Here is a 26967-nt window from a genome sequence, read left to right on the forward strand (position 1 = left end):
TCAGATATCACCACATCAGTTACAAGCTGGAAGCATTGCAGTACTGCCTCCGTCAAGCGGCAACAGGCTGTGCTGAAACTCATAAGCTTAGGTGATAAACCTCACACTGCTTGTGAGTTGTGGACAGCTGTGAAAGAGCAGGCAGATCTGTGGCTGAGACTGCTGAACCTACATCCCGGCATGGTCGTGTGTGACAATGGCCGTAACCTGGTGGCGGCTCTGAGGCGAGGTGAGATCACACACGTACCATGCCTGGCTCATGTGCTTAACCTCGTGGTTCAGCGGTTTCTTAAATCGTACCCCGAGTTGCCAGATCTGCTCGTGAAAGTACGCCGCCTGTCAGCTCATTTTCGCAAGTCGGCTACAGCTTCCGCCGCCCTTGCTGTGTTGCAGCAGCGTTTGCAGCTTCCGGCACACCGACTGGTGTGTGATGTCCCCACACGTTGGAACTCTACCCTCCACATGTTGCAAAGGATTTGTGAGCAGAAGAGAGCAGTTGTGGAGTACCAGCTGCAACAAGGCCGTCGATATTCAGGTCAGACTCCACACATAAGACCTCAGGAGTGGACCTGGATGTCTGACATATGTACCATCCTGACAAACTTTGAGGAGGCCACCAAGATGGTGAGTGGCGATGACGCCATCATTAGTGTCAGCATCCCACCACTTGTCTGTCTTTTGCAACGCTCTCTGCAGAGAATTACAGAGGAGGCATTGCAGCCAGAGTATGATGAGATGGATCAAGAAGCCGTAGCGGGCGATTACACACAGCCCAGCCTCATCTCATCCCAACGTGCATTGGGGGACAATGAGGGAGAGGAGGAGGAGGAGGAGGAGGAGGAAGAACAGGAGCTGCTATCATGCGTTGTAGACGGTAGTACCTGTACAAGTGTCATACCGTCGGTTCAGCGTGGGTGGCCTGAGGACAGGGGGGAGGAGGAAGAGGAGGAGGAGGAGAGCATGGTCAGTCGTCATCTTGGTGAGGACACGGAAATCTTGCCCGTTACCAGTCTGGCACGCATGGCTGACTTAATGTTACGCTGCCTTAACCGTGACCCTCGCGTTGTCAAAATGTTGGGTGACAGTCATTACTGGTTGGTGACACTTGTAGACCCCCGCTACAAGGAGAACTTTCACTCTCTTATTCCTGAGGTGGAGAGGTCTACAAAAATGGGGCAATACCAGAAGGCCCTTGCTGCAGAACTCTTAAAAAAATTCCCATCTGAACACGCTAGCGGCAGAGGTCACAGTTCGTTGCCCAACCAAGGCGTACAGGCGAGAGAGATGCAACTCCAATCCAGCAGAGGCAGGGGAACACTGTCAACGTTCTGGGACAGTTTTCTGACACCCGCCCAGCTTACAGGCCCTGAGGCGCGGGGTACTCTCACAAGGAGTGGAAAGTTTCAAAAGATGGTGAGGGAGTACCTTGCCGATCGTACCAGCGTCCTCCGTGATTCCTCTGTGCCTTTTAATTATTGGGTATCCAAGCTGGACACTTGGAATGAACTCGCTCTGTACGCCTTGGAGGTCCTGGCCTGCCCTGCCGCTAGCGTGTTATCGGAGCGTGTTTTTAGTGCCGCTGGGGGAATTATAACTGATAAGCGCACTCGCCTGTCAACTGACAATGCTGACAAGCTGACCCTTATGAAAATGAACAAGGGCTGGATTGGGCCAGACTTCTCATCACCACCAAATGACAGCAGAGTAACATAAAGTCAAATCCACTGTGTTATTTCGGGAGGTGTATTCACATGCACCGCTTCACACCCACACACGGGTATACGCTTCATCGTTTCGGTTGTTTAATCTTCTTCTCCTTATCCTCTGCCTCCACCACCATTATACCACCAGGGTGCCAGCATTGCAAGTTCCTCCTTCCAAATTTTTGGCAGCTTTTGCTGGGAAAGCATAAGCAAATACCATGGGACACCCACTCCCCAATAATGGGACTTATGTTTGTAATATGCTGTACTGCATGGCTCTTGTAAGGGGCATTGCAAGTTGCTCCGTCCTAATTTTTGGCAGCTTTTGCTGGGAAAGCATAAGCAAATACTATGGGAGACCCACTCCCCAATAAAGGGACTTATGTTTGTAATATGCTGTACTGCATGGCTCTTGTAAGGTGCATTGCAAGTTGCTCCGTCCTAATTTTTGGCAGCTTTTGTAATATGCTGTACTGCATGTGACGCGCCCCCTGGGCCGTGTGTACACGTGTGTGGGATACCCGGTGCCGGGTCTCTGGGGTCTGTAGTATCCGTGGCGGTGACCCAGTCCCGTGGCTCAGGCTGGTCAAACCAGTGGCAGTCTTTCTTAGGTTTTGAGATTAATTGTCCGACTGCGCCACCCGTGGATTGCAGTCAGGGAGTACCACCGCTGCGAGGCAGACCGCTGAGGCTGGTGTTGTGTGCGCAGCATAGAATGGGATAACTCCCCTCGGGAGGAGTATAGCCTCAGGGCAGTGAGTGTGGATGATGGGGGTGATGGTGCACGAGCGCAGCAGGAACGACTCAGAGTCTTTGCAGTGCAGTTCAGGGTCTTTACAGATGATTATAAGGTAGACCCTCCCGGGAGTACTGGCTAGCATAAGAGGCCTGGTCAGTCTGTGAGCAAGCAGGAGTTCCCCTGGCCAGGTGGAGTTGTAGGCCTCCCCGTCTGTCTGCACTCTTCCTGGCTACCTTGCTGTAAGCGGGTAGAAGTAGCCCACGTCCCTGAGTGTACCGTGTAGTGCTCACCCGTATGGCTGGTGACTTGGGGCCTTCTGTTAGCCTCCGCTCCACGACGGCGGTGCTGGTCCCTTGCTTGTGACTGAACCTCCGGGCTTCTATGGCCAGAGGACCTGAAATCCCCTGCCGGCTGGTTTTTGCTGCTGGATATATAAGCCCTCACAGCTTCGGACTCCTGTGTCCGGTTCCTATTGTCTTCTGCCAGGGTGAGCTCTGCTCAGCTTCCAGCCCCTGGTCTTTAGCTCCTACAGAGCTCCTTGCTGTTACTTTCCCTTGCTCGCACTCTGACTTTGACTGTTCTCTGACTCACTCAACCCCGCCCCAGATCCAGTTTATAAGGGCAGAATTCTCCCCTCCCAGGACTGCGGCAGGAGGATGTTGCATGTTTAAGGGATCCTGACCAGGAAACCTCCCACTTGCTCTCCGACGTAATATCTCTATTACTGTGGTGACCAGACCTCTGGGGAGCCACACATGGCTCTTGTAAGGGGCATTGCAGTTCCTCATAATTTTTGGAAAGCCTTCCATTCACTGCTTAGGCCAACAGTGCATGGGAGACCGAGTTGCTATAAATGGAAAAAAAGGTTTAGTTAACGCCCTCTGACCTCCATGTCATTTCCAAGGGGCATTGGAGTGGCTCGAAATTTTTGGTAGGCATTGCACTCACTGTATGCCCTATAACTGTGTAGCCGAACCGCTCCTTTTGTTACAGAAACATATCCTACAAGACATATCTGGTTGACTGGCCTGATATTGATGTGAATGGTCCCTGTTCCTCCTGCTCTTTCTCCTTTGCCACCACCTCATCCATCATTTATCACCTGAAGCTTTGTTTTAACGGGAGTCATAGAACTTGGATAGTAGCAGGAAAACATCCAGCAATCCTCGGAGGAGGTAGGATATGCACCAAAACGCTGACCACCTTAGGCCAAGCCGCTACTACATACATGCGCTTGCATTACAACAAAACAAAGCAAATGCTAACTTCTATCATCCTCATCATGCTCCTCACCTTGGCACTCTCAACTCCCCTGATGGAGAAGCCAGGGCCCACCGGAGGAGTCTGATAGTCCGGTGGGCTCGGCCAATGCTGCCCTAAAGCAGGCCAGGCTAAGAAAAGTGTGGGAAAGGTTACCGGGACAAATAGGGGTGGCTGGGGACCGAGTATGGACACCCGGCCACCCCCTGGAGGCTGGGGAGCAAGCGGGAACAACCGGCCACAAGGCGGCTGGGGACTGAGTATGGATACCAGGCCGCCGACACAGCCATGGCGTGGTGGCCAGATTCCGCCTCCACATGCCTAAAAGGCCCAATTTAAAGTGCAAGCAAGCAAGCAGTATGGTATTGCAGCCTGGGGATGGGTGGGTGGCAGGCAGCATACTTGAGCTTGTATTGCAAGGAATGGGGGAGGTACAATTGAACACTGCCCTGGGACTAGAACTTGCATGGGGATAGTTGCAAGTCTGCATCTTCTGATGCTGTAAGGATCACTTATGATGGGCACACTTTTAGACAGTGACCTGGGAGTCAGAGATGCTTCCAGGGGTCTTCCCCATGCTGTTCCCTTGTCTTTTCAGCACTTTATGCATGTGTCACACAGCACATGGCCAGATAAGGTTGTAAAATCTTAAAATGACATTTCACGGTGAATGCATTTGTCATAGTTGAAAGCAATACAAAAGTGCAAAAACGCATAAAAAATGCTACTTGTGAACATAGCCGAAGGTGTGGAGGAGTATTTTTGTTTTTGGTAATTTATTTTAACTTATACACAAGTCTTTTCCCTGGAAAGGATGTTCCTTAACTAGTGTTGAGCATTCCGATACTGAAATATCGGGTATCGGCCGATATTAGCGGTATCGGAATTCCGATACTTAATTCCGATACTTTTACAATATCGAATACCGGAATCGGAAGTTCCCATAATGCCTGCGCTCTGCAGTGTCTCTGAAGTATGACAAGCTGGATGGCAGCGCTCAGCTGAGATCCAGCCTGTCATCAGAATGCCATCCCAGCGTGGGAGAATTCTCCTGATCGTTTAAAAGCCGGTGGGCGGTAAAAAGCCGCCGGCTTTTAAGCAATCACACAGCCCCATACTGCTTCCCCGCAGCCTCCCACCCCGATCCTCCGCTCCCCTCGCCACCTCCCATCCCGATCGTAAGTTAGGACCGGGCGGGGAGCGCAGCACCAAGGAGCGGGGAGCGAAGGATCCGGGCGGGGAAGGCGGCAGTGAAAAGACTTCACCGCCGGCTTTCCCGTTCTGTGCTGCGCTTTCCCGCCGGTTATTTCAAATGAACAGCTGAGGTATCAGGTGATGCTGATCAGCTGTTCATTTGAAGTAGCCGCGGTGCCCTCAGAGGGTTCACGTGAGTTCATGCTTGACTGCATTGCATGAACTCACATGAACTTTCCCACGGCCGCACAGGTCAGCCTCACCTCCCAGACGATCAGCCCGTCATGATTGGTGTGTGTGGGTGTCTGTGTGTGTGTCTGCGAGTGTGTGCGGGGTGTCTGTGCGTGTGTCTGTGGGGTGTCTGTGCGATGTCTGCGGGTGTGTGCGATGTCTGCGGGTGTGTGCGGTGTCTGTGCGACGTGTGCGGTGTCTGCGCGATGTCTGCGAGATGTGTGTGGGTGTGCGCGGTGTCTGTGCGATGTCTGCGGAGTCTGTGCGATGTCTGCGGTGTCTGTGCGATGTCTGCGAGTGTGTGCGGTGTCTGTGCGATGTCTGCGAGTGTGTGCGGTGTCTGTGAGATGTCTGTGGGTGTGTGCAGTGTCTGTGCGATGTCTGCGAGTGTGTGCGGTGTCTGCGGGTGTGTGCGTGCAGGCAGACATAGGCCGATGTGACACTACTACTCCCATCGGCCTATGTCTGTCCCCCGTCCACTCGTGGCAGCAGGATCAGCTCGATGGGAGCAGTAATTCCCATCAGCCTGATCCTGCTATTTAAATTGCCCTACTGTGTCCCCAATAAATTTTAAATACATGTCATTGGTGGCCAGTGGTTGCCTACAATAAATTAGTTTATACATTACCTGTCCCCGCCGATCGCCACCTAAAATAAAGTAAAAAATAAAAAACTACACCTATACTCACCTAGACACCTAATTCCCCGAAGCCATCAATCTCCTGTAATAAAATATAAAATAATAAACCACAACTTTATCCTTACCCCTCCGTAGTAGTCCACGAGTGTCCCACGATGATCTCCAGTTTAGAGCAGCCACATAGAATATGACCGCTCTGAACCGCTGCTGCCGCTAGAATGATGGGGCCGTAAAGCAGCCCCGTCATTGCATAAGTGGGTTCGCCGGAGTTCAGGCAGCGCTGCTCCGGTTAGCTCCTTTACGGCCCTGCTGTATCGTGAGAAATTCCCACGGTACAGCAGTGCCATAAAGGAGGTCTCCGGAGCTGCGCTGCCTGAATGCACTCCGGTGACCTCAGTCAGTGGCTCCCGCTGCCGGGAGCAGACGTGTTCCCGGCAGTGTGAGCTTACAGCAGCCATGCACAGCTGTCACCATCTCCAGATGTGACAGCTGTGCATGGGAGATCAGCGCAGGAACGTGGACAGGTAACTATTTTTTTTTAATAAACTAAGAATTAAATAAAATTGTGTGTTCTATTTCAAATAAATTATTTTTTTCTGGGTGTAGTGTGTTTTTTCTTTTTAACACTTTGTAGGTTAGTAATGGGGGGGTCTTATAGACGCCCATCATTACTAACCTGGGCTTCATGGCAGCTGGCGCTGACATGAACCCCAACCCTATTACCCCCTGCCACCGCACCAGGGCAGCGTGGAAGAGCGAGGCTAAGTGCCAGAATTGGCGCATCCTATGGATGCGCCATTTCTGGGGCGGCTGACGGCTGGTGTTTCTAGCCTGGGAGGGGGCCAATATTCATGACACCCTTCCTGGGCTATTAATATCAGCCCCCAGCTGTCTGCCTAGCTATTAAATAGGGGGTACCCCACGTCTTTTTTTGGGGGGGGGTCCCCAATTTTAATAGCTAGTAAAGGCTAGGTATTCAGCTGGGGGCTGATATTAGTAGTCTGGGAAGCTCCGTGGGTATTACCCACTTCCCAGGCTTCAAACATCTGCCCCAGCCGTCTGCTTAACCTCCGCTAGAGCCTAAAATTATGCAGGATCCCACGCCAATTTTTTTTTAAATAAATCCTTTATTTTAACACTAAATGACATTTGAGGAGTTAATAAAGATGCAGTCCCTAAATTATTATTTATTTTTTAATTAATTTTTCCCAAAAATTTTGACGTGGGCTTTGCCATATTTTTGTATGCCAGCCAGGTACAGCATCCAGCTTCTATGAACGCGCCATTTTCCGGGGTGGCTGCGGACTGCAATTTGCACCGGGGGGGGGGGCAGAAAGCTTGGGCCTCCCTGCGCTGTGGATTCCAGCCCCCAGCTGCCTAGTTGTACCTAGCTAGACACAAAAATAGGGCGAAGCCCCACGTATTTTTTTTTTTTATTATTTCATGAAATTCATTAAATAATAAAGAAAAAAAGGGCTTCCTATATTGTTGTGTCCGGCCAGGTACAAATAGGCAGCTGGTGGTTGGGCGCAGCCCGTTCCTGCCTGCTGTACCTGGCTGGACACAAATATAGTGCGAAGCCCCACGTCAATTTTTTTTTAATTATTTCAGGAAATTCATGAAATAATTTAAAAAAAATTGATGTGGGGCTTCGCCCTATATTTGTGTCCAGCCAGGTACAGCAGGCAGGAACGGGCTGCCCCCAACCACCAGCTGCCTATTTGTACCTGGCCGGACACAACAATATAGGGAAGCCCTTTTTTTCTTAATTATTTCATGAATTTCATGAAATAATTAAAAAAAAAAATACGTGGGGCTTCGCCCTATTTTTGTGTCCAGCCAGGTACAACTAGGCAGCTGGGGGCTGGAATCCGCAGCGCAGGGAGGCCCAAGCTTTCTGGGCCCCACCCGCTGCAAATTGCAGTCCGCAGCCACCCCAGAAAATGGCGCGTTCATAGAAGCGCCATCTTCTGGCGCTGTACCCAACTCATCCAGGGCCCTGGTGCGGTGGCTCACTGGGTAATAAAGAGGTTAAGGCCAGCTTGGCATTATCAGCTGGTCCTAAGCCTGAAATTCATGGGGTCACGCCAATATTAGACATGACCACCATGAATTTCTAGTAAAGTATTTAAAAAAAACACAACACCCAGAAAAAAGTCCTTTAATTGAAATAAACACACAATTCTTTATTGTTCTAAATTAAACTATACTTACCATCACGCCCATTCCAGCTGAAGCCAACGATCTCCTGCAATAAAAGAAAAATAATAAAGCAACATCATCCTTACCTTTCCATGGTTCCCACGACAGCTTCAGCTCTGCTACATCGAGATGACAGGCTGGACCGCAGCAGAACGCTGCCATCCAGCCTGTCATCCCGCAGACACTGAGAAGCGCAGGCTTGCTTGCGCTCCTCAGTGTCTCTCTGTGACGGCATAAAGATGAGCCGAGGTCATGTCCAATGAACTCGGCTCACCTCATGCACGTCACTGACAGCGTGGGAAAATTCTCACGCTGAAGCGCTGAGTGCAGGAGAAGGGCTGGCAGAGCATCAAAAAGGAGGAAACACAGCGTCTGGTGATGTCCATGAGTTCAAGACTTCAGGCAGTCATTGCCAACAAAGGGTTTTCAACCAAGTACTAGAAATGAACATTTTATTTACAATTATTTAATCTGCCCAATTACTTTTGGTCCCTTTAAAAACAGGGTGGCACATGTTAAGGAGCTGAAACTCCTAAACCCTTCATCCAATTTTAATGTGGATACCCTCAAATGAAAGCTGAAAGTCTGAACTTCAACTGCATCTGAATTGTTTTGTTTAAAATTCATTGTGGTAATGTCTAGAACCAAAATTAGAAAAATGTTGTCTCTGTCCAAATATATATGGACCTAACTGTATATTTGATTAAACAATTAAAGGGGTTGTCCGTTCAAAAGTGATAAGTTTGCAGTCACTCGGTGCAACTGCAGACTTGTGAATCCCCCCAGTGCAGGCACTGTGCGCTGCGAGGAATCGCCGGTATGAGACCCGGTAACACTTGTATGGAAGAGGCCATGTATAGCACATATATACCCTCCGTTACCGGGTCTCATACCAGCGAATCCCCATAGCGCACAGTGCCTGCATTGGGGGGACTTACAAGTCTGTAGTCACACAGAGTGACTGCAGACTTACCACTTCTGACCGGACAACCCCTTTAACTCACCCCTAATTGGATGTCTGGAACTGCTTCTCTTTGGTGGGACGTTTGACGTTAGGTGATAATGATGCTAATTGCAGCTGATTTTCGAGGTTTGCGTTGGTCTAGAGAACAGTCAACTTTTTGTGCTAAGTAGAGATGGGCAAACCCGAACAGAAATGTTCGGCATTCGTACTGGACAGTCACTCTTCGGGTCTGAGTTCCGAACACAGACTGTTTCCTGAAGTCCGATGCAGCGTTCGGGGTAAGTCCGTGTGGGAGAGGGAGAGCGAAAGATTTTTCCTTTCTTACAAGTTCGAGTTACAAGCTCCGTTACTTTCAATGGGGTTTGGGATCTGGTTTAAGTTCGGGTACTGTACTGGTACCTGAACCGAACTTTTTCAAAATTTAGAGTCAGCTGTCAGAACCCGAACTTCCACCGGTCCGCCCATCCCTACTGGGTGTTTTGTAGAGAACTTGCAGCACAGATGTATATTATACTAAATTTCTCCTCACAGTGGGAAATTCATCACTGCTCACATAACATTTATAGAACTCAAGCAGTAGGAGGTCTGCAGTGTATACATCACATATGAGACACTGGGGCTGAAGAATATACATCTTACAAGAGACACTGGGGCTGTAGCATATACATTTCATAAGCAACACTGGGGCAGGAGCATATAAATCACATAAGAGATGCTGGGGCTGGAGCATGTACATCACAGGAGACAGAGGGGCTGGCGCATGTACATCACAGGAGACATTGGGGCTGGAGCATGTACATCACAGGAGACAGTGGGGCTGAAGCATGTACATCACAGGAGACAGTGGGGCTGGAGCATGTACATCACAGGAGACAGTGGGGCTGGAGCATGTACATCACAGGAGACAGTGGGGCTGGAGCATGTACATCACAGGAGACAGTGGGGCTGGAGCATGTACATCACAGGAGACAGTGGGGCTGGAGCATGTACATCACAGGAGACAGTGGGGCTGGAGCATGTACATCACAGGAGACAGTGGGGCTGGAGCATGTACATCACAGGAGACAGTGGGGCTGGAGCATGTACATCACAGGAGACAGTGGGGCTGGAGCATGTACATCACAGGAGACAGTGGGGCTGGAGCATGTACAACACAGGAGACAGTGGGGCTGGAGCATGTACATCACAGGAGACAGTGGGGCTGGAGCATGTACATCACATGAGACACGGAGGCTGCAGCCTCAACCTGTGGGACGAGTGTGCATCGCATGCTAACTCTGGCCAATGTCAAGACGTAATCATTCTATGCATGCACCACAGTGTCCAATAGTGAATGCCGAGCGTGCGTGCTTGCAGCGCAAGAAGGAAATAATGGGCCGGCGAAGCGAGAATCCCCAAGAATCTGCCCGGTGTCTGGAGAAAAAGTTATCGCGGGCTGGAGATTAGACATCCCTGGCATAGAGAAACCGACGGCAGCACTAAACGACCATCGATCAGCAACTTGTTTTGCTGAACAGTAGTTGTTTAAAAGCTTGCTCACACAGGTAGACCTCTATAAGGATGTACACTTAAGGATCAGCAATAAATCATTCTGCGCACATATTCTGCCGAGAATAATGGTAGTCTGAGTCCTGTTTAAACAAGACAGATGATATGCAGCTGGGAACGAGGATCTTTTGTGCAGCACTAAAGATAATTTCACCAGAGGGTGGCTGGTAACCTGTTTACACAGAGATTAACGTGAAACTAGCGTTCTTAGGGTCCTTGGGTTTAAAGGGGTTGTCCAGGTAAAACAAGTTATCATTTATCCATTAGACAGGTGATAACTTACTGATCAGTGGGAGTCCCACCACTGGAACCTGGACCAATCGGCAGATCTGGAAATATTTATCCCAGTTACATAATGGCGCGGCAGGTTGGCTCAGTCGCCGCTCCATTCATTCTCTATGGGGACTTCAGGAAAAGCCAATGGAATGAATGAAGCAGTGGTCGAGCAGACTCCTCTGCCTGCAGAATAAACCGATCAAGAATTCAATTCAACCCCCCCCACTCCGTGATTCTTATCTTCCTGGACAACATCAATTGGAGGACAGTCGGGAGGCCCTGTACAAACAGAAACCTTGAGGTCATCCAACAGTTGTGGTAGCCCACCATTTCACTGCAGCAACTGGAACTCTGTTCTGTTAATTCATGTAGAAAATTGTAGGATTCACAGTATCTCCAGTTGATTATATGCCAAACGAGATACATTGGCTTTTAATATTTTATTGGTGAATAAGAAGATTATGAAACCATTTATAAAATGCAGCCGCCTGGATACGAACTTCAAAGGTTCACGTAGGAGTATTGTGACCGGCAGTGAGCAGAGATGAAAGAGGCGGGGGATGGCTCATTAGCCGGCAGTATTTACCCTTATTACAAATAACTTCTTTGTGGTTAGAACAAACAGTCGCTCGTTGGAAGCTTGAAATCCTAAGATGGGGTCGCTGCTCTCCAGACTTGCTACCTGCTGCTTAGCAACCTGTCCTACGTGTCTGCCTTCTTTCCTGTTGTACAATACCGTGGACATAGGGGTTGGCTGGCGGTAGATGAATATCCGGCGGACGCACTCGCACAGGGCAGCGTAGCAGAAGTTTGGAGCACTGGTGAAAAACTTCTTGTCTTGCTTTGATGCTTGAACGTATCCTGGAAAGTGACACAAATGTTAAAGCCGAGAGTATGGTTTCCTGTACTCGTAGCAGAGCGGAGTTCCATAGGGTTGACGAAAGACAAATGACAAACTCCGCTCTACTGCATCTGTAAAAGGGAATTATCAGATAGATAATGTAACACAAAAGGTTGTATTAAAAAAACAAGTAACAAGAAAAACGAAACAAAAGGCATACATAAAGACTGAGGACAACACCTTTCTATATACCCAATTATGACAATATACAATAGTTCTCCCATCAGGACCCCTCTATTAGCCCGAGAAGAAGTAGAATGCAGCCCTACTTGCATGTCATCACCTGGAGGTTTAGTTCCTGTATGATCATCAACGAGGAGTTGGTGATCATGGGCAATGTGTCGTCGTGCAGCTGAACACCTTGATAAATGGGTGAGGTTTCAATTCATAATTTATTTTTTCTTCCCTTCTACCAAGAAACATAACTTTTTAATTTTTTTTCAATGACATATCCGTATGAGAACTTGCTCTCTTGCGGGATGAGTTGTAGTTTTCAAGGACACCACTCACTTTAAATTATAATGTACTAGAAAAAAACAACAAACTTGAAATGGGTCGAAATAGTGAAAAAAAAACCCTACAATTATATTACATATATATATATTTTACACACACACTTCGGAAAGTATTCAGACCCCTTTACATTTTTTCACTCTTTGTTTCATTGCAGCCATTTGGTAAATTCTAAAAAGTTCATTTTTTTTCTCATTAAAGTACACTCTGCACCCCATATTGACTGAAAACAAACAGAAATGTAGAAATTTTTGCAAATTTATTAAAAAAGAAAAACTTAAATATCACATGGTCATAAGTATTCAGACCCTTTGCTCAGACACTCATATTTAAGTCACATGCTGTCCATTTCCTTGTGATCCTCCTTGAGATGGTTCTACTCCTTCATTAGAGTCCAGCTGTGTTTAATTAAACTGATAGGACTTGATTTGGAAAGGTACACACCTGTCTATATAAGACCTCACAGCTCACAGTGCATGTCAGACCAAATGAGAATCATGAGCTCAAAAGAAACTGCCCAAGGAGCTTAGAGACAGAATTGTGGCAAGGCACAGATCTGGCCAAGATTACAAAAGAATTTCTGCAGTACTCAAGGTTCCTAAGAGCACAGTGGCCTCCATAATCCTTAAATGGAAGAAGTTTGGGACCACCAGAAGTCTTCGTAGACCTGGCCGTCCAGCCAAACTGAGCAATCGTGGGAGAAGAACCATGGTGAGAGAGGTAAAGAAGAACCCCAAGATCACTGTGGCTGAGCTCTAGAGATGCAGTAGGGAGATGGGAGAAAGTTCCACAAAGTCAACTATCACTGCAGCCCTTCATCAGTCGGGCCTTTATGGCAGAGTGGCCCGATGGAAGCCTCTCCTCACTGCAAGACATATGAAAGCCCGCATAGTTTGCGCAAAAACACATGAAGGACTCCCAGACTATGAGAAATAAGATTCTCTGGTCTGATGAGACAAAGATAGAACTTTTTGGTGATAATTCTAAGAAGTATTTGTGGAGAAAACCAGGCACTGCTGATCACTTGCCCAATACAATCCCAACAGTGAAACATGGTGGTAGCAGCATCATGCTATGGGGTGTTTTTCAGCTGCAGGGACAGGACGACTGGTTGCAATTGAAGGAAACATGAATGTGGCCAAGTACAGAGATATCCTGGATGAAAACCTCTTCCAGAGTGCTCTGGACCTCCGACTTGGCTGAAGGTTCACCTTCCAACAAGACAATGACCCTAAACACACAGCTAAAATAACAAAGGAGTGGCTTCAGAACAACTCTGTGACCATTCTTGACTGGACCAGCCAGAGCCCTGACCTAAACCCAATTGAGCATCTCTAGAGAGACCTGAAAATGGCTGTCCACCAACGTTCACCATCCAACCTGACGGAACTGGAGAGGATCTGCAAGGAAGAATGGCAGAGGATCCCCAAATCCAGGTGTGAAATACTTGTTGTATCATTCCCAAGAAGACACATGGCTGTACTAGCTCAAAAGGATGCTTCTACTCAATACTGAGCAAAGGGTCTGAATACTTATGACCATGTGATATTTCAGTTTTTCTACTTTAATAAATTTGCAAAAATTTCTACATTTCTGTTTTTTTTCAGTCAAGATGGGGTGCAGAGTGTACTTTAATGAGAAAAAAATGAATTCTTTAGAATTTACCAAATGGCTGGAATGAAACAAAGAATGAAAAATTTAAAGGGGTCTGAAAACTTTCCGTACCCAGTGTATATAATATAATTGTGTTTTTTTTTTTCACCATTTCGCTCCATTTGAAGTTTGTTGTTCCTTTTTATTCACACACATACATATTATATATTATACATTATACATACATACATACACACAGTCAGGAAAATAAATACTTGATACACTACTCCAGATCTTTCAGGTTTCAGGGCTGTCGCTGGGCAACATTAAGTTTCCGCTCCATCCAAAGATTTTCTATTGGGTTCAGGTCTGTAGACTGGCTTAGGTTACTCCAGGACCTTGAAATGCTTCTTACAGAGCTACTCCTTAATTGCCCTGGCTGTGTTTCAGGTCATTGTCATGCTTGAAGACCAAGCCACGACCCATCTTCAAGGATCTTACTGAGGGAAGGAGGTTGTTGGCCAAAATCTCGCAATATATGACCCCATCTATCCTCCCGTCAATACGGTGCAATCCTCCTGTACTCTTTGGAGAAACTCAACCCCAAAGTATGATGTTTTCCCCACCATGATTCACTGTTGGGACAGTGTTATTGGGGTTGTACTCATCCTCCTTCTTCCTCCAAACATGGTGAGCGGAGTTGATACCAAAAAAGTTCTATTTTGGTCCCATCAGACCACATGACCTTCTCCCATGCCTCCTCTGGATCATCTAGATGGTCATTGTTGAACTTCAAACGGGCCCCTAGACATGTGCTAGCATGAGCAGGGGAACCTTACGTGCCCTGCATCATTTTAATCTATGACGGCGTAGTACTTTACTAACGGTAATGTTTGAGACTGTGGTCCCAGCTCACTTCTGGCCATTGACCAGGTCCTCCCATGTAGTTCTGGGCTGATTCCTGACCTTTCTTAGAATCATCCTTACCCCACGAGGAGATATCTTGAATGGAGCCCCAGACTGAGGAAGGTTGACAGTAATTTTGTGTTTCTTCCATTTTCTAATAATTGCGCCAACAGTTGTTGCCTTCTCAACAAGCTGCTAGACTACTATCCTGTAGCCCATCTCAGCCTTGTGCAGGTCTACAATTTTGTCCCTGGTGTCCTTAGACAGCTCTTTGGTCTTGGCCATGGTGGAGAGGTTTGAGTGTAATTTATTGTGTGGACAGGTGTCTTTTATACAGGTAACAAATTCAAACAGGTGCAATTAATACAGGTAATGAGTACAGAGTAGGAGGGCTTCTTAAAGAAAAACTAACAGGTGTGTAAGAGCCAGAATTCTTGCTGGCTGGTAGGTGATCAAATACTTATTTCATGCAACAAAATGCAATATAATTATGTAAAAATCATACAACGTGATTTTCTGTTTTTTATTTTTAGATTCTGTCTCACACCGTTGAAGTGTACCTACTATAAAAATTACAGACCTCTCCATTCTTTCTAGGTGGGAAAACTTGTATAAATCGGCAGGGTATCAAATACTTATTTTCCCCACTGAATATAGCAATTGAGAAGGGGTTGTCTGAGTAGTGGCCAACTCTGCAGGGAGTCACGGAGTTCTTCCCTCTTTCCGGAAGGCTCAGGGTTGTTCTGGGAAAGTTTGGAAGATTAGCAATTACCATATGATTTAAGGATGCTGCAAACCATTTCTTCCCAGTCAGACCGCAGCGTAAAGTGATGGATCATTATATGCAATGCTTGTGAACTATAAATCATACACATTTTATAGCGATATCTCCATGGTCTTATCTCGCACTAGGACGGTATTGATGTTTGTATATATACTGTATATGTTGAAACAAACTAAACTGAGATGTATTCCAAAGTTCTGTTGCCATAGAAACAGAATTCCGTTATACGGCAGGCTTATCAGTCACGTCCCCACTAGGTGCTCCTGGCATTAGTTGGCTCTTGTACGGGTGCTAGTACCTGCGAGACATTATGTGTTAACGCTATAAGCCTGCAAGCAGCCGTCCACTAATCTAACACAACCTCACCTCACAACACCAATTTTATTTTCACACCATCTTAAACACTTTCCTCTCTTTTGCAGATGCCCGGCTTTGCATGGAGGAGCGGTATCGGGTAATGTGTAAGTTTATGGCAAAATGTGCAGTATTAAAATTAATGATCAGATTTTCTGGGCAACAAACCCAGTGTGACAAACCCAGAATAAAGTGTGAAGCCATAAAAATATATACAGCAAAAATTAAAGAAAGAAGTCGAGAGGGAAGCTCATACTGCTTCTAAGAAACCGCATCTAGTCCACAGCCCTGTGATATGGGGGCAATATAAGTACCAGCCAAAACCTACACCTTGTGTTATGAATGTACAGGGCCTGCGGGGGCAGTGTTTACACAGGATACAGGATAAGTCTCTGAGCATTAGGGTTCCCACCTCTAGGACCGGCATAGATAGTCAAGTGCTGTAAGTAAGTCAGTCCCTTGGACTTTGCAGCAGTGGTCTAGCAAGCACATCGCCATTCCATTCATTCTAATGGGGGACTTGATTAATGAGACGTGAACAAACCTCATACATGGAGCTGCAAAATTTTTACAAGCAAAATTATTCCGCGCAAGTTAATTTCTTAACAGACTGTCAGCACAAAATGACTGTTCAAACCAAGCACAGGCACACAGTGCACCCATGGCATGGCCAACCACTTACCTACACCTTCCCACCTACTTCTTTTCCATCTATCTCAGCCTTTCTCCAGTTCTATAAATTCAGAGCTGTCAATCAAACAAGGGGGGAGTTGGTGGAGATGGAGTAAAAACAAGGAGGAGGGAAGGTGCACTTAAATGTTTGGCCACACCAAGGGTGCACAGAGCGCCTGTACGTACTTTGAACATTCATACTGTGCTGACAGAGTCCCATTAAAGCTACGCCATGTTCAGTTCTGACGCGGACTTTTTTTTTTTAACGAAAAACACATTGCAGTTTTTATTGTATGTGGATGTACCCAAAGAGATCCAATAAGTTATATTCTCAAATGCAAAAATAAAACTTTTTTTTTTCCCTCTATGCTTTTTCATCTAAGTAAGTGATAGTAATCTTCTATGAGAATTGCGATTTTGCTCCATCTTTTTGATGTATTTTCGCCATTTTTTATTTTAGGAGCTTTTATTTTAGTGCAGATTTAATGCGATTTTTAAATGAAGTTTTTAGCGCACACACATTGGGATTCTACATTTAAAAACACAATTACATTTTTAGATACATTTTTCAGGCTCCCTAAGGAAGCCAGTAGGAAAAAAAATACCAAAAAATACAATAGTTCAGCAGCATCTTTAAAAGCAGTGGGAATGAATTTTCAGGAAATCCCATCCACTTTAAGTAAACCGTTAAAGGGAATCTGTCAGCAGGTTTTTTGCTATTTAGTCTGAGAGCAGCATGACGCAGGGCACGAGACCAGGGATGTGATACCAGGGATGTGTCACTTAATACACTCTATATGTGCGTGTAGCTCTTTCAAAGACAAGTCAAGCAATATCTTTAAATGGCCAGTCTGTTCCTCTGTTACAAGCAAAAATTTGCAAATGATAATGGTAGATCTAACGCCTCTGTCACTCCAGCTCTATTCCCCACCCAGTGCCACCTCCTTCTGCTTGACTGACATCCTCTGTGCTGTGTGACTTCAGGTAAAGGAGCTGCCAGTCAAGCAGGAGGAAGTGGCGCTGGTCGGGAAATAGAGCTGGAGTGACAGAGGCTGCAGATCTATAAATATTGTTCTTCAGGCTCACTTGCATATTAATTCAAATGCTGATTTCTGAGTAACTGAGGAACAGACTGGCCATGCAAAGGTATTGCTGGACATGTCTCTGAAAAGCTACATGCCCATAAAAATAGTTTGGGGGTGAAATCCTGCTGACAGATTCCCATTAAAAAACAGCAGATTTTCTGCACAAAATAATAGTCGAAAAAAAGCAGTGTTTACGCAACATAAGAACAAGGCCTTAAAGAGGAAGACTAACCAATAGTCACAGTTGTCTAGATTGCCAGGGATGGCAAGCTGCACAACAGGCACGTCTCATGGGCACAGTCTGATAGAAATCCACTATCATAGTCAACGGATCAATCCTGCCCAGGGTAGGTCTACAAGATTTTTGAGCCACAGTAGACTAGTTACTGGTATATTGTTTAGTTGCATAGCACATGGTCCTTAAATATCCCCCCCATACACACACCAGTGCTCATCATTGACAGCTTACCGAGAGCATTGAATGTCGCTGCATGTTCCCATAAATTGTCACCTTGGTTCGAAATTGGCTGCCACAGAAGAGCGTCCACATCATGTCTCAGGGAAAAGCATGGCATCATTTCTGGAGTAGCAACAAGTGAGAAAAGGAATTGATTGCCACCAAGATTTACCTGTGGAAAAACAGTTAGGATTCAGACTTGACGAGACATTGCCATTGGGGTCATAAACTTAGAGAGACTCTGTCACTAGGTGTTTGCTGTCCCACCTGAGAACAGCAAAAATTAGAGGCAAAAACCTTGATTCTAATGTTTGGCCATTTATTGGGTTTCTTGCTGTAGATTTGATAAAACACTTGTCTGCTGCAGCTCTACTAGTCTTCTCAGTGATGTGCTCCTTCTAATTATTTCTTGATATTCATTGATTGGCAGATTCCTGTCTATGTACATTGAAGAAAGAAAGCTGTAGTTAATAGTGCACATTGGGTAAGACAGAGCTCATCATTGAGAAGACTAGCAGAGCTGCTGCAGATACAACAGTGATTTTATCAAAACTATACCAACGAGCCTAGTGACCCAGGGCTGAAATCAGTCCTTATTTTACAGTGCTCTCAGATTGGGAAGCAAAACCTCTGTGATTAATTCTCTTTAATAAAATTCAATTCCACTTTTTTTTTTACGACTTTCTATAAAGTTAACATTTAATTAATCTTTGTTAAACTCCCCCACTGTCTGAATTCACAAAACACTTATGACAGGTCCACAGCCCAGGTAGAAATAAACAAAATAAAGATATTTATCCTGTAATCTGTCCTCCGCTGGACTAGAATAAATGACTTCACAACCATCAATCATTTGACCACTGTGGCCACTATTTGGCTGCAGGTTCAGATGACTGGTTGTCGAGAGGTCATCATTTCTGGTTCACCAGAGAATGTCAGATCAAGACGCTCAAGTTTTGAAAGACATAGGCCTATAGCCATCTGTGGTTTTCAGGATGGAGAGTGACGGGGCAGAGAGCCAGGATGCAGAGTGACGGGGCAGAGAGCCAGGATGCAGAGTGACGGGGCAGAGAGCCAGGATGCAGAGTGACGGGGCAGAGAGCCAGGATGCAGAGTGACGGGGCAGAGTGACGGGGCAGAGAGCCAGGATGGAGAGTGACGGGGCAGAGAGCCAGGATGGAGAGTGACGGGGCGGAGAGCCAGGATGGAGAGTGACGGGGCAGAGAGCCAGCATGGAGAGTGACGGGGCAGAGAGCCAGCATGGAGAGTGACGGGGCAGAGAGCCAGCATGGAGAGTGACGGGGCAGAGAGCCAGCATGGAGAGTGACGGGGCAGAGAGCCAGCATGGAGAGTGACGGGGCAGAGAGCCAGGATGGAGAGTGACGGGGCAGAGAGCCAGGATGGAGAGTGACGGGGCAGAGAGCCAGGATGGAGAGTGACGGGGCAGAGAGCCAGGATGGAGAGTGACGGGGCAGAGAGCCAGGATGGAGAGTGACGGGGCAGAGAGCCAGGATGGGCAGAGAGCCAGGATGGAGAGTGACGGGGCAGAGAGCCAGGATGGAGAGTGACGGGGCAGAGAGCCAGGATGGAGAGTGACGGGGCAGAGAGCCAGGATGGAGAGTGACGGGGCAGAGAGCCAGGATGGAGAGTGACGGGGCAGAGAGCCAGGATGGAGAGTGACGGGGCAGAGAGCCAGGATGGAGAGTGACGGGGCAGAGAGCCAGGATGGAGAGTGACGGGGCAGAGGGCCAGGATGGAGAGTGACGGGGCAGAGGGCCAGGATGGAGAGTGACGGGGCAGAGGGCCAGGATGGAGAGTGACGGGGCAGAGGGCCAGGATGGAGAGTGACGGGGCAGAGGGCCAGGATGGAGAGTGACGGGGCAGAGGGCCAGGATGGAGAGTGACGGGGCAGAGGGCCAGGATGGAGAGTGACGGGGCAGAGGGCCAGGATGGAGAGTGACGGGGCAGAGGGCCAGGATGGAGAGTGACGGGGCAGAGGGCCAGGATGGAGAGTGACGGGGCAGAGGGCCAGGATGGAGAGTGACGGGGCAGAGGGCCAGGATGGAGAGTGACGGGGCAGAGGGCCAGGATGGAGAGTGACGGGGCAGAGGGCCAGGATGGAGAGTGACGGGGCAGAGGGCCAGGATGGAGAGTGACGGGGCAGAGGGCCAGGATGGAGAGTGACGGGGCAGAGGGCCAGGATGGAGAGTGACGGGGCAGAGGGCCAGGATGGAGAGTGACGGGGCAGAGGGCCAGGATGGAGAGTGACGGGGCAGAGGGCCAGGATGGAGAGTGACGGGGCAGAGGGCCAGGATGGAGAGTGACGGGGCAGAGGGCCAGGATGGAGAGTGACGGGGCAGAGGGCCAGGATGGAGAGTGACGGGGCAGAGGGCCAGGATGGAGAGTGACGGGGCAGAGGGCCAGGATGGAGAGTGACGGGGCAGAGGGCCAGGATGGAGAGTGACGGGGCAGAGGGCCAGGATGGAGAGTGACGGGGCAGAGGGCCAGGATGGAGAGTGACGGGGCAGAGGGCCAGGATGGAGAGTGACGGGGCAGAGGGCCAGGATGGAGAGTGACGGGGCAGAGGGCCAGGATGGAGAGTGACGGGGCAGAGGGCCAGGATGGAGAGTGACGGGGCAGAGGGCCAGGATGGAGAGTGACGGGGCAGAGGGCCAGGATGGAGAGTGACGGGGCAGAGGGCCAGGATGGAGAGTGACGGGGCAGAGGGCCAGGATGGAGAGTGACGGGGCAGAGGGCCAGGATGGAGAGTGACGGGGCAGAGGGCCAGGATGGAGAGTGACGGGGCAGAGGGCCAGGATGGAGAGTGACGGGGCAGAGGGCCAGGATGGAGAGTGACGGGGCAGAGGGCCAGGATGGAGAGTGACGGGGCAGAGGGCCAGGATGGAGAGTGACGGGGCAGAGGGCCAGGATGGAGAGTGACGGGGCAGAGGGCCAGGATGGAGAGTGACGGGGCAGAGGGCCAGGATGGAGAGTGACGGGGCAGAGGGCCAGGATGGAGAGTGACGGGGCAGAGGGCCAGGATGGAGAGTGACGGGGCAGAGGGCCAGGATGGAGAGTGACGGGGCAGAGGGCCAGGATGGAGAGTGACGGGGCAGAGGGCCAGGATGGAGAGTGACGGGGCAGAGGGCCAGGATGGAGAGTGACGGGGCAGAGGGCCAGGATGGAGAGTGACGGGGCAGAGGGCCAGGATGGAGAGTGACGGGGCAGAGGGCCAGGATGGAGAGTGACGGGGCAGAGGGCCAGGATGGAGAGTGACGGGGCAGAGGGCCAGGATGGAGAGTGACGGGGCAGAGGGCCAGGATGGAGAGTGACGGGGCAGAGGGCCAGGATGGAGAGTGACGGGGCAGAGGGCCAGGATGGAGAGTGACGGGGCAGAGGGCCAGGATGGAGAGTGACGGGGCAGAGGGCCAGGATGGAGAGTGACGGGGCAGAGGGCCAGGATGGAGAGTGACGGGGCAGAGGGCCAGGATGGAGAGTGACGGGGCAGAGGGCCAGGATGGAGAGTGACGGGGCAGAGGGCCAGGATGGAGAGTGACGGGGCAGAGGGCCAGGATGGAGAGTGACGGGGCAGAGGGCCAGGATGGAGAGTGACGGGGCAGAGGGCCAGGATGGAGAGTGACGGGGCAGAGGGCCAGGATGGAGAGTGACGGGGCAGAGGGCCAGGATGGAGAGTGACGGGGCAGAGGGCCAGGATGGAGAGTGACGGGGCAGAGGGCCAGGATGGAGAGTGACGGGGCAGAGGGCCAGGATGGAGAGTGACGGGGCAGAGGGCCAGGATGGAGAGTGACGGGGCAGAGGGCCAGGATGGAGAGTGACGGGGCAGAGGGCCAGGATGGAGAGTGACGGGGCAGAGGGCCAGGATGGAGAGTGACGGGGCAGAGGGCCAGGATGGAGAGTGACGGGGCAGAGGGCCAGGATGGAGAGTGACGGGGCAGAGGGCCAGGATGGAGAGTGACGGGGCAGAGGGCCAGGATGGAGAGTGACGGGGCAGAGGGCCAGGATGGAGAGTGACGGGGCAGAGGGCCAGGATGGAGAGTGACGGGGCAGAGGGCCAGGATGGAGAGTGACGGGGCAGAGGGCCAGGATGGAGAGTGACGGGGCAGAGGGCCAGGATGGAGAGTGACGGGGCAGAGGGCCAGGATGGAGAGTGACGGGGCAGAGGGCCAGGATGGAGAGTGACGGGGCAGAGGGCCAGGATGGAGAGTGACGGGGCAGAGGGCCAGGATGGAGAGTGACGGGGCAGAGGGCCAGGATGGAGAGTGACGGGGCAGAGGGCCAGGATGGAGAGTGACGGGGCAGAGGGCCAGGATGGAGAGTGACGGGGCAGAGGGCCAGGATGGAGAGTGACGGGGCAGAGGGCCAGGATGGAGAGTGACGGGGCAGAGGGCCAGGATGGAGAGTGACGGGGCAGAGGGCCAGGATGGAGAGTGACGGGGCAGAGGGCCAGGATGGAGAGTGACGGGGCAGAGGGCCAGGATGGAGAGTGACGGGGCAGAGGGCCAGGATGGAGAGTGACGGGGCAGAGGGCCAGGATGGAGAGTGACGGGGCAGAGAGCCAGGATGGAGAGTGACGAGACAGAGGGCCAGGATGGAGAGTGACGGGTCAGAGAGCCAGGATGGAGAGGGACGAGGCAGAGAGCCAGGATGGAGAGGGACGAGGCAGAGAGCCAGGATGGAGAGGGACGAGGCAGAGAGCCAGGATGGAGAGGGACGAGGCAGAGAGCCAGGATGGAGAGGGACGAGGCAGAGAGCCAGGATGGAGAGGGACGAGGCAGAGAGCCAGGATGGAGAGGGACGAGGCAGAGAGCCAGGATGGAGAGGGATGAGGCAGAGAGCCAGGATGGAGAGGGACGAGGCAGAGAGCCAGGATGGAGAGGGATGGGGCAGAGAGCCAGGATGGAGAGGGATGGGGCAGAGGGCCATAGGCTCCCTGCTGGACTGCAGAATCTAAATGTGGTTTTCGCCAGATCATCCAGGGCACCAGGGTAGAAGTCCGAGGCGTGTGCACTGCCCCAAATCTTCCACGTTAGCATTGCCATTTTTTAGGGGCGCAACTTTTTTAAAGAAAAGAATGAATTTAGTACATTCTTTTTATTTCTTTGAACATTTTGCAGCCCTAAGAATTTTGCATCTACAACAACCGAAACACTGTGCCACTGCTCTGATAGCCATGAAGACTGTTTTACTGTAAGACAGTTTTCACATATGAAGGTGTGATCAGACGGAGCGGCTGGACATAATGCCGAAACGCTGTGCACCTATAGTTGAGATGGGCTTCGCAATTTTCTTGCAAAATGAAGAAGTGAAACAGAAACTTGCAGAACTTTTCATGATCTGGGATTTTACACTGATGGCCTATCCTCAGCATAAGCTATTGATATGATGGGCGTCCCAAGATCAGTAAAATGAAGAGTAGCGGTGCTCTAGACCAGTGTTCCCCAATTTCAATCCTCAAGGCCCACCAACAAATCAGGTTTTCAGGATTTCCTTTGTATTGACCAAGTGATGGAATTATTGCCTGTGCAGGTGATGTAATTATCACCTGTGTAATACTAAGGAAATCCTGAAAACATGACCTGTTGGTGGGCCTTGAGGACTGGAGTTGGGGAACCCTGCTCTAGACGCTCCATATGACTGGCAATCTCCTAGGCACAGCCAATGACCCTTCTTTCTGCTGATTGGAATGGACTCTACTGATCATCCATCGATGGCCTATTTTAAGGCAAGAAATAAATTTCATTTTAGAACAGTTTCCTGATAAAACTTTTGCTAACCTGTCCCATACAATTAAAGATGGGGGCCTCATATTTCCAGGCACACTCCTCCAGATCACGCTGCACATCTAGCTCAGCATCTGCTGCGCTGTCTCATATCAGAGGTGATATCTCGAAGAGTGATCTTGGCGTGCAACAGAAGAACTTTCTTTACGAGTGCCGCATTCTACATTCTCAAGCTTCTAAAATCCGGGAAGGTCCACTTGAGAATTACTGAATAAATTACATTGCCCGTGTATCTTTTAAGTGTCATTCTGAATGGCATCTCACAAATTAAATATTAATCGTCAAAGACAGTGGTGATGAAAAGAGAAGTGCGGCAGCGCTCTGTTCACGGGTGATGTGTCTGACAGCCAGGCTTATCCTGAGGCACGAGACTTACTGATCCCCAAGATAATGATTAGAAAAGGTAGAAAGAGCAACATGGAAAAATGGGACAAAAAAAAAAAGAATAAAAAAAATTTGAAGTTAATATATGTAAAAGGGCTTGTAATATTACCAATAGAAGAAGGTATTTTTCCTTGGTTTAACACAATGCGCCATGCTTTTTATAGGATTGCAGGCTAAGCTATTGAGTATAGGGTGATCACAATGCAAATAAGTGCCGTAAACCTCAATAATGCTCAAAAAATGGCAATGGAAATATAGTGTGCTGATGAAAAAATCTGAGCAACATAAGATATACAGTGGGGAAAATAAGCATTTGATACACTGACGATTTTGAAAGTTTTCCCACCTACAAAGAATGGAGAGGTCGGTAATTTTTATGGTACGTACACTTCAACTGTGAGAGACAGAATCTAAAAAATAGCCAGAAAATCACATTGTATGATTTTTAAATAATTAAATTGTATTTTACTGCATGAAATAAGTATTTGATCACCTATCAACTAGCAAGAATTCTGGCTCTCACAGACCTGTTAGTTTTTCTTTAAGAAACCCTCATAGTCTGCACTCATTACCTGTATTAACTGCACATGTTTGAACTTGTTACCTAAATAAAAGACACCTGTGCACACACTCAATCCATAACACTCCAACCTCTCCATCATGGCCAAGACCAAAGAGCCATCTAAGGACACCAGGGACAAAATTGTAGACCTGCACAAGGCTGGGATGGGCTAAAGGACAATAGGCAAGCAGCTTAGTGAGAAGGCAACAACTAGTGACACAATTATTAGAAAATGGAAGAAACACAAGAGGACTGTCAATCTTCCTTGGTCTTGAACTCCATGCAAGATCTCGCCTCGTGGGGTAAGGAGGATTCTGAGATCGGTCAGGAATCAGCCCAAAACTACACAGGAGGACCTGGTCAATGACCTAAAGAGAGCTGGAACAACAGTCTCCAACATTACCGTTAGCAACACACTATGCCGTCATGGATTCAAATCCTGCAGGGCACGCAAGGTCCTCCTGCTCAAGCCAGCACATGTCCAGGCCCGTTTGAAGTTTGCCAATGACCATTTGGATGATCCAATCCAGAGGAGGCATGGGAGAAGGTCATGTAGTCAGATGAGACCAAAATAGAACTTTTTGTTATCAACTCCACTCGCCGTGTTTGGAGGAAAAAAGAGGAGTACAACCCCTAGAACACCGTCCCAACCGCGAAGCATGGTGGGAGAAATATAATGCTTTGGCGGTGCTTTTCTGCAAAGGGAACAGGATGACTGTATTGAAGGGAGGATGGATGGGGTCATGCATTGAGAGATCTTGGCCAACAACCTACTTCCCTCAGTAAAAGAATTGAAGATGGGTCGTGGCTGGATCTCCCAGCATGTCAATGACCTGAAACACACAGCCAGGGCAACTAAGGAGTGGCTCCAAAAAAGCATTTCAGGGTACTGGAGTGGCCTAGTCATTCTCCAGACCTGAATCCAATAGAAAATCTTTGAAAGGAGCTGAAACTCAATGTTGCCCAGCGACAGCCCTGAAACCTGAAAGATCTGGAGAAGATCTGTATGGAGGAGTGGGACAAAATCCATGCTGCGGTGTGTGCAAACTTGATCAAGAACTACAGGAAACGTCTGACCTCTGTATTTGCAAACAAAGGTTTCTGTACCAAATATAAAGTTGTTTTTCTATTGTATCAAATACTTATTTAATGCAATAAAATGCAAATTAATTATGTAAAAATAATACAATGTGATTTTCTGGATTTTTTTTTTTAGATTCTGTCTCTCACAGTTCAAGTATACTTAAGATAAAAAATTAGACCTCTCCATTCTTTGTAGGTGGGAAAACTTGCAAAATCGGCAGAGTATCAAATACTTATATACACACACACACACACACACTGTTCATAGCAGAGCTAAGCTGCATTGTGAAAGTATTTGGCCCCCTTGAACTTTTCTACCTTTTGCCACATTTCTGGCTTCAAACAAAGATATAAAATTCTAATTTTTTGGGGGAAGAATCAACAACAAGTGGGACACAATCGTGAAGTGGAAAGAAATTTATTGGATATTTTAAACTTTTTTAAAAAATTAAAAACTGAAAAGTGGGGAATGCAATATTATTCGGCCCCCTTGAGTTAATACTTTGTAGCAGGATCATTTTCTTGTTGGAAGATAAATCTCCGTCCCAGTCTCAGGTCTTTTGCAGACTCCAACAGGTTTTCTTCCAGAAAGGTCCTGTATTTGGGTACGTCCATCTTCCCATCAATTTTAACCATCTTCCCTGTCCCTGCTGAAGAAAAGCAGGCCCAAACCATGATATTGCCACCATGTTTGACAGTGGAGATGGTGTTTTGAGGGTGATGAGCTGTGTTGCTTTTTCACCAAACATATCGTTTTGCATTATGGCCAAAAAGTTTGATTTTGGTTTCATCTGACCAGAGCACCTTATTCCATATGTTTGGTGTGTCTCCCAGGTTGCTTGTGACAAACTTCAAACGAGACTTTTTATGGATATATTTGAGAAATGGCTTTCTTCTTGCCATTCTTCCATAAAGGCCAGATTTGTGCAGTGTACGACTGATTGTTGTCCTATGGACAGACTCTCCCACCTCAGCTGTAGATCTCTGCAGTTCATCCAGAGTGATCATGGGCCTTTTGGCTGCATCTCTGATCAGTCTTCTCCTAGTTCGAGATGAAAGTTTGGAGGGACGGCCGGGTCTTCGTAGATTTGCAGTGGTCTGATACTCCTTCCATT

The 26967-nt window shown here is 48.6% G+C and overlaps 1 protein-coding gene across 2 annotated transcripts in view; it reads right to left on the minus strand.

Moving 5' to 3' along the window:
- NUDCD1 (NudC domain containing 1) overlaps nt 1–26967 on the minus strand; it is a 178180-nt gene that overhangs the window by 19420 nt on the left and 131793 nt on the right. Inside the window, exons 9-10 of one of the 2 annotated variants that reach the window (XM_073679774.1) lie at nt 18035–18194; nt 11183–11618 (exon numbers count right to left, since the gene is read on the minus strand). In XM_073679774.1, the coding sequence (XP_073535875.1) occupies nt 11326–11618; nt 18035–18194 (453 nt within the window). In that variant the 3' untranslated portion in view covers nt 11183–11325. Of the gene's footprint in view, nt 1–11182; nt 11619–18034; nt 18195–26967 lie in introns of those variants that run through there. The other variant, XM_073679775.1, reaches the window with a different exon arrangement.

This window comes from Phyllobates terribilis, unplaced genomic scaffold, assembly GCF_046119375.1.
Source record: "Phyllobates terribilis strain yellow unplaced genomic scaffold, ASM4611937v1 Scaffold_4__5_contigs__length_816908805, whole genome shotgun sequence".
Taxonomy (NCBI): Eukaryota; Metazoa; Chordata; class Amphibia; order Anura; family Dendrobatidae; genus Phyllobates; species Phyllobates terribilis.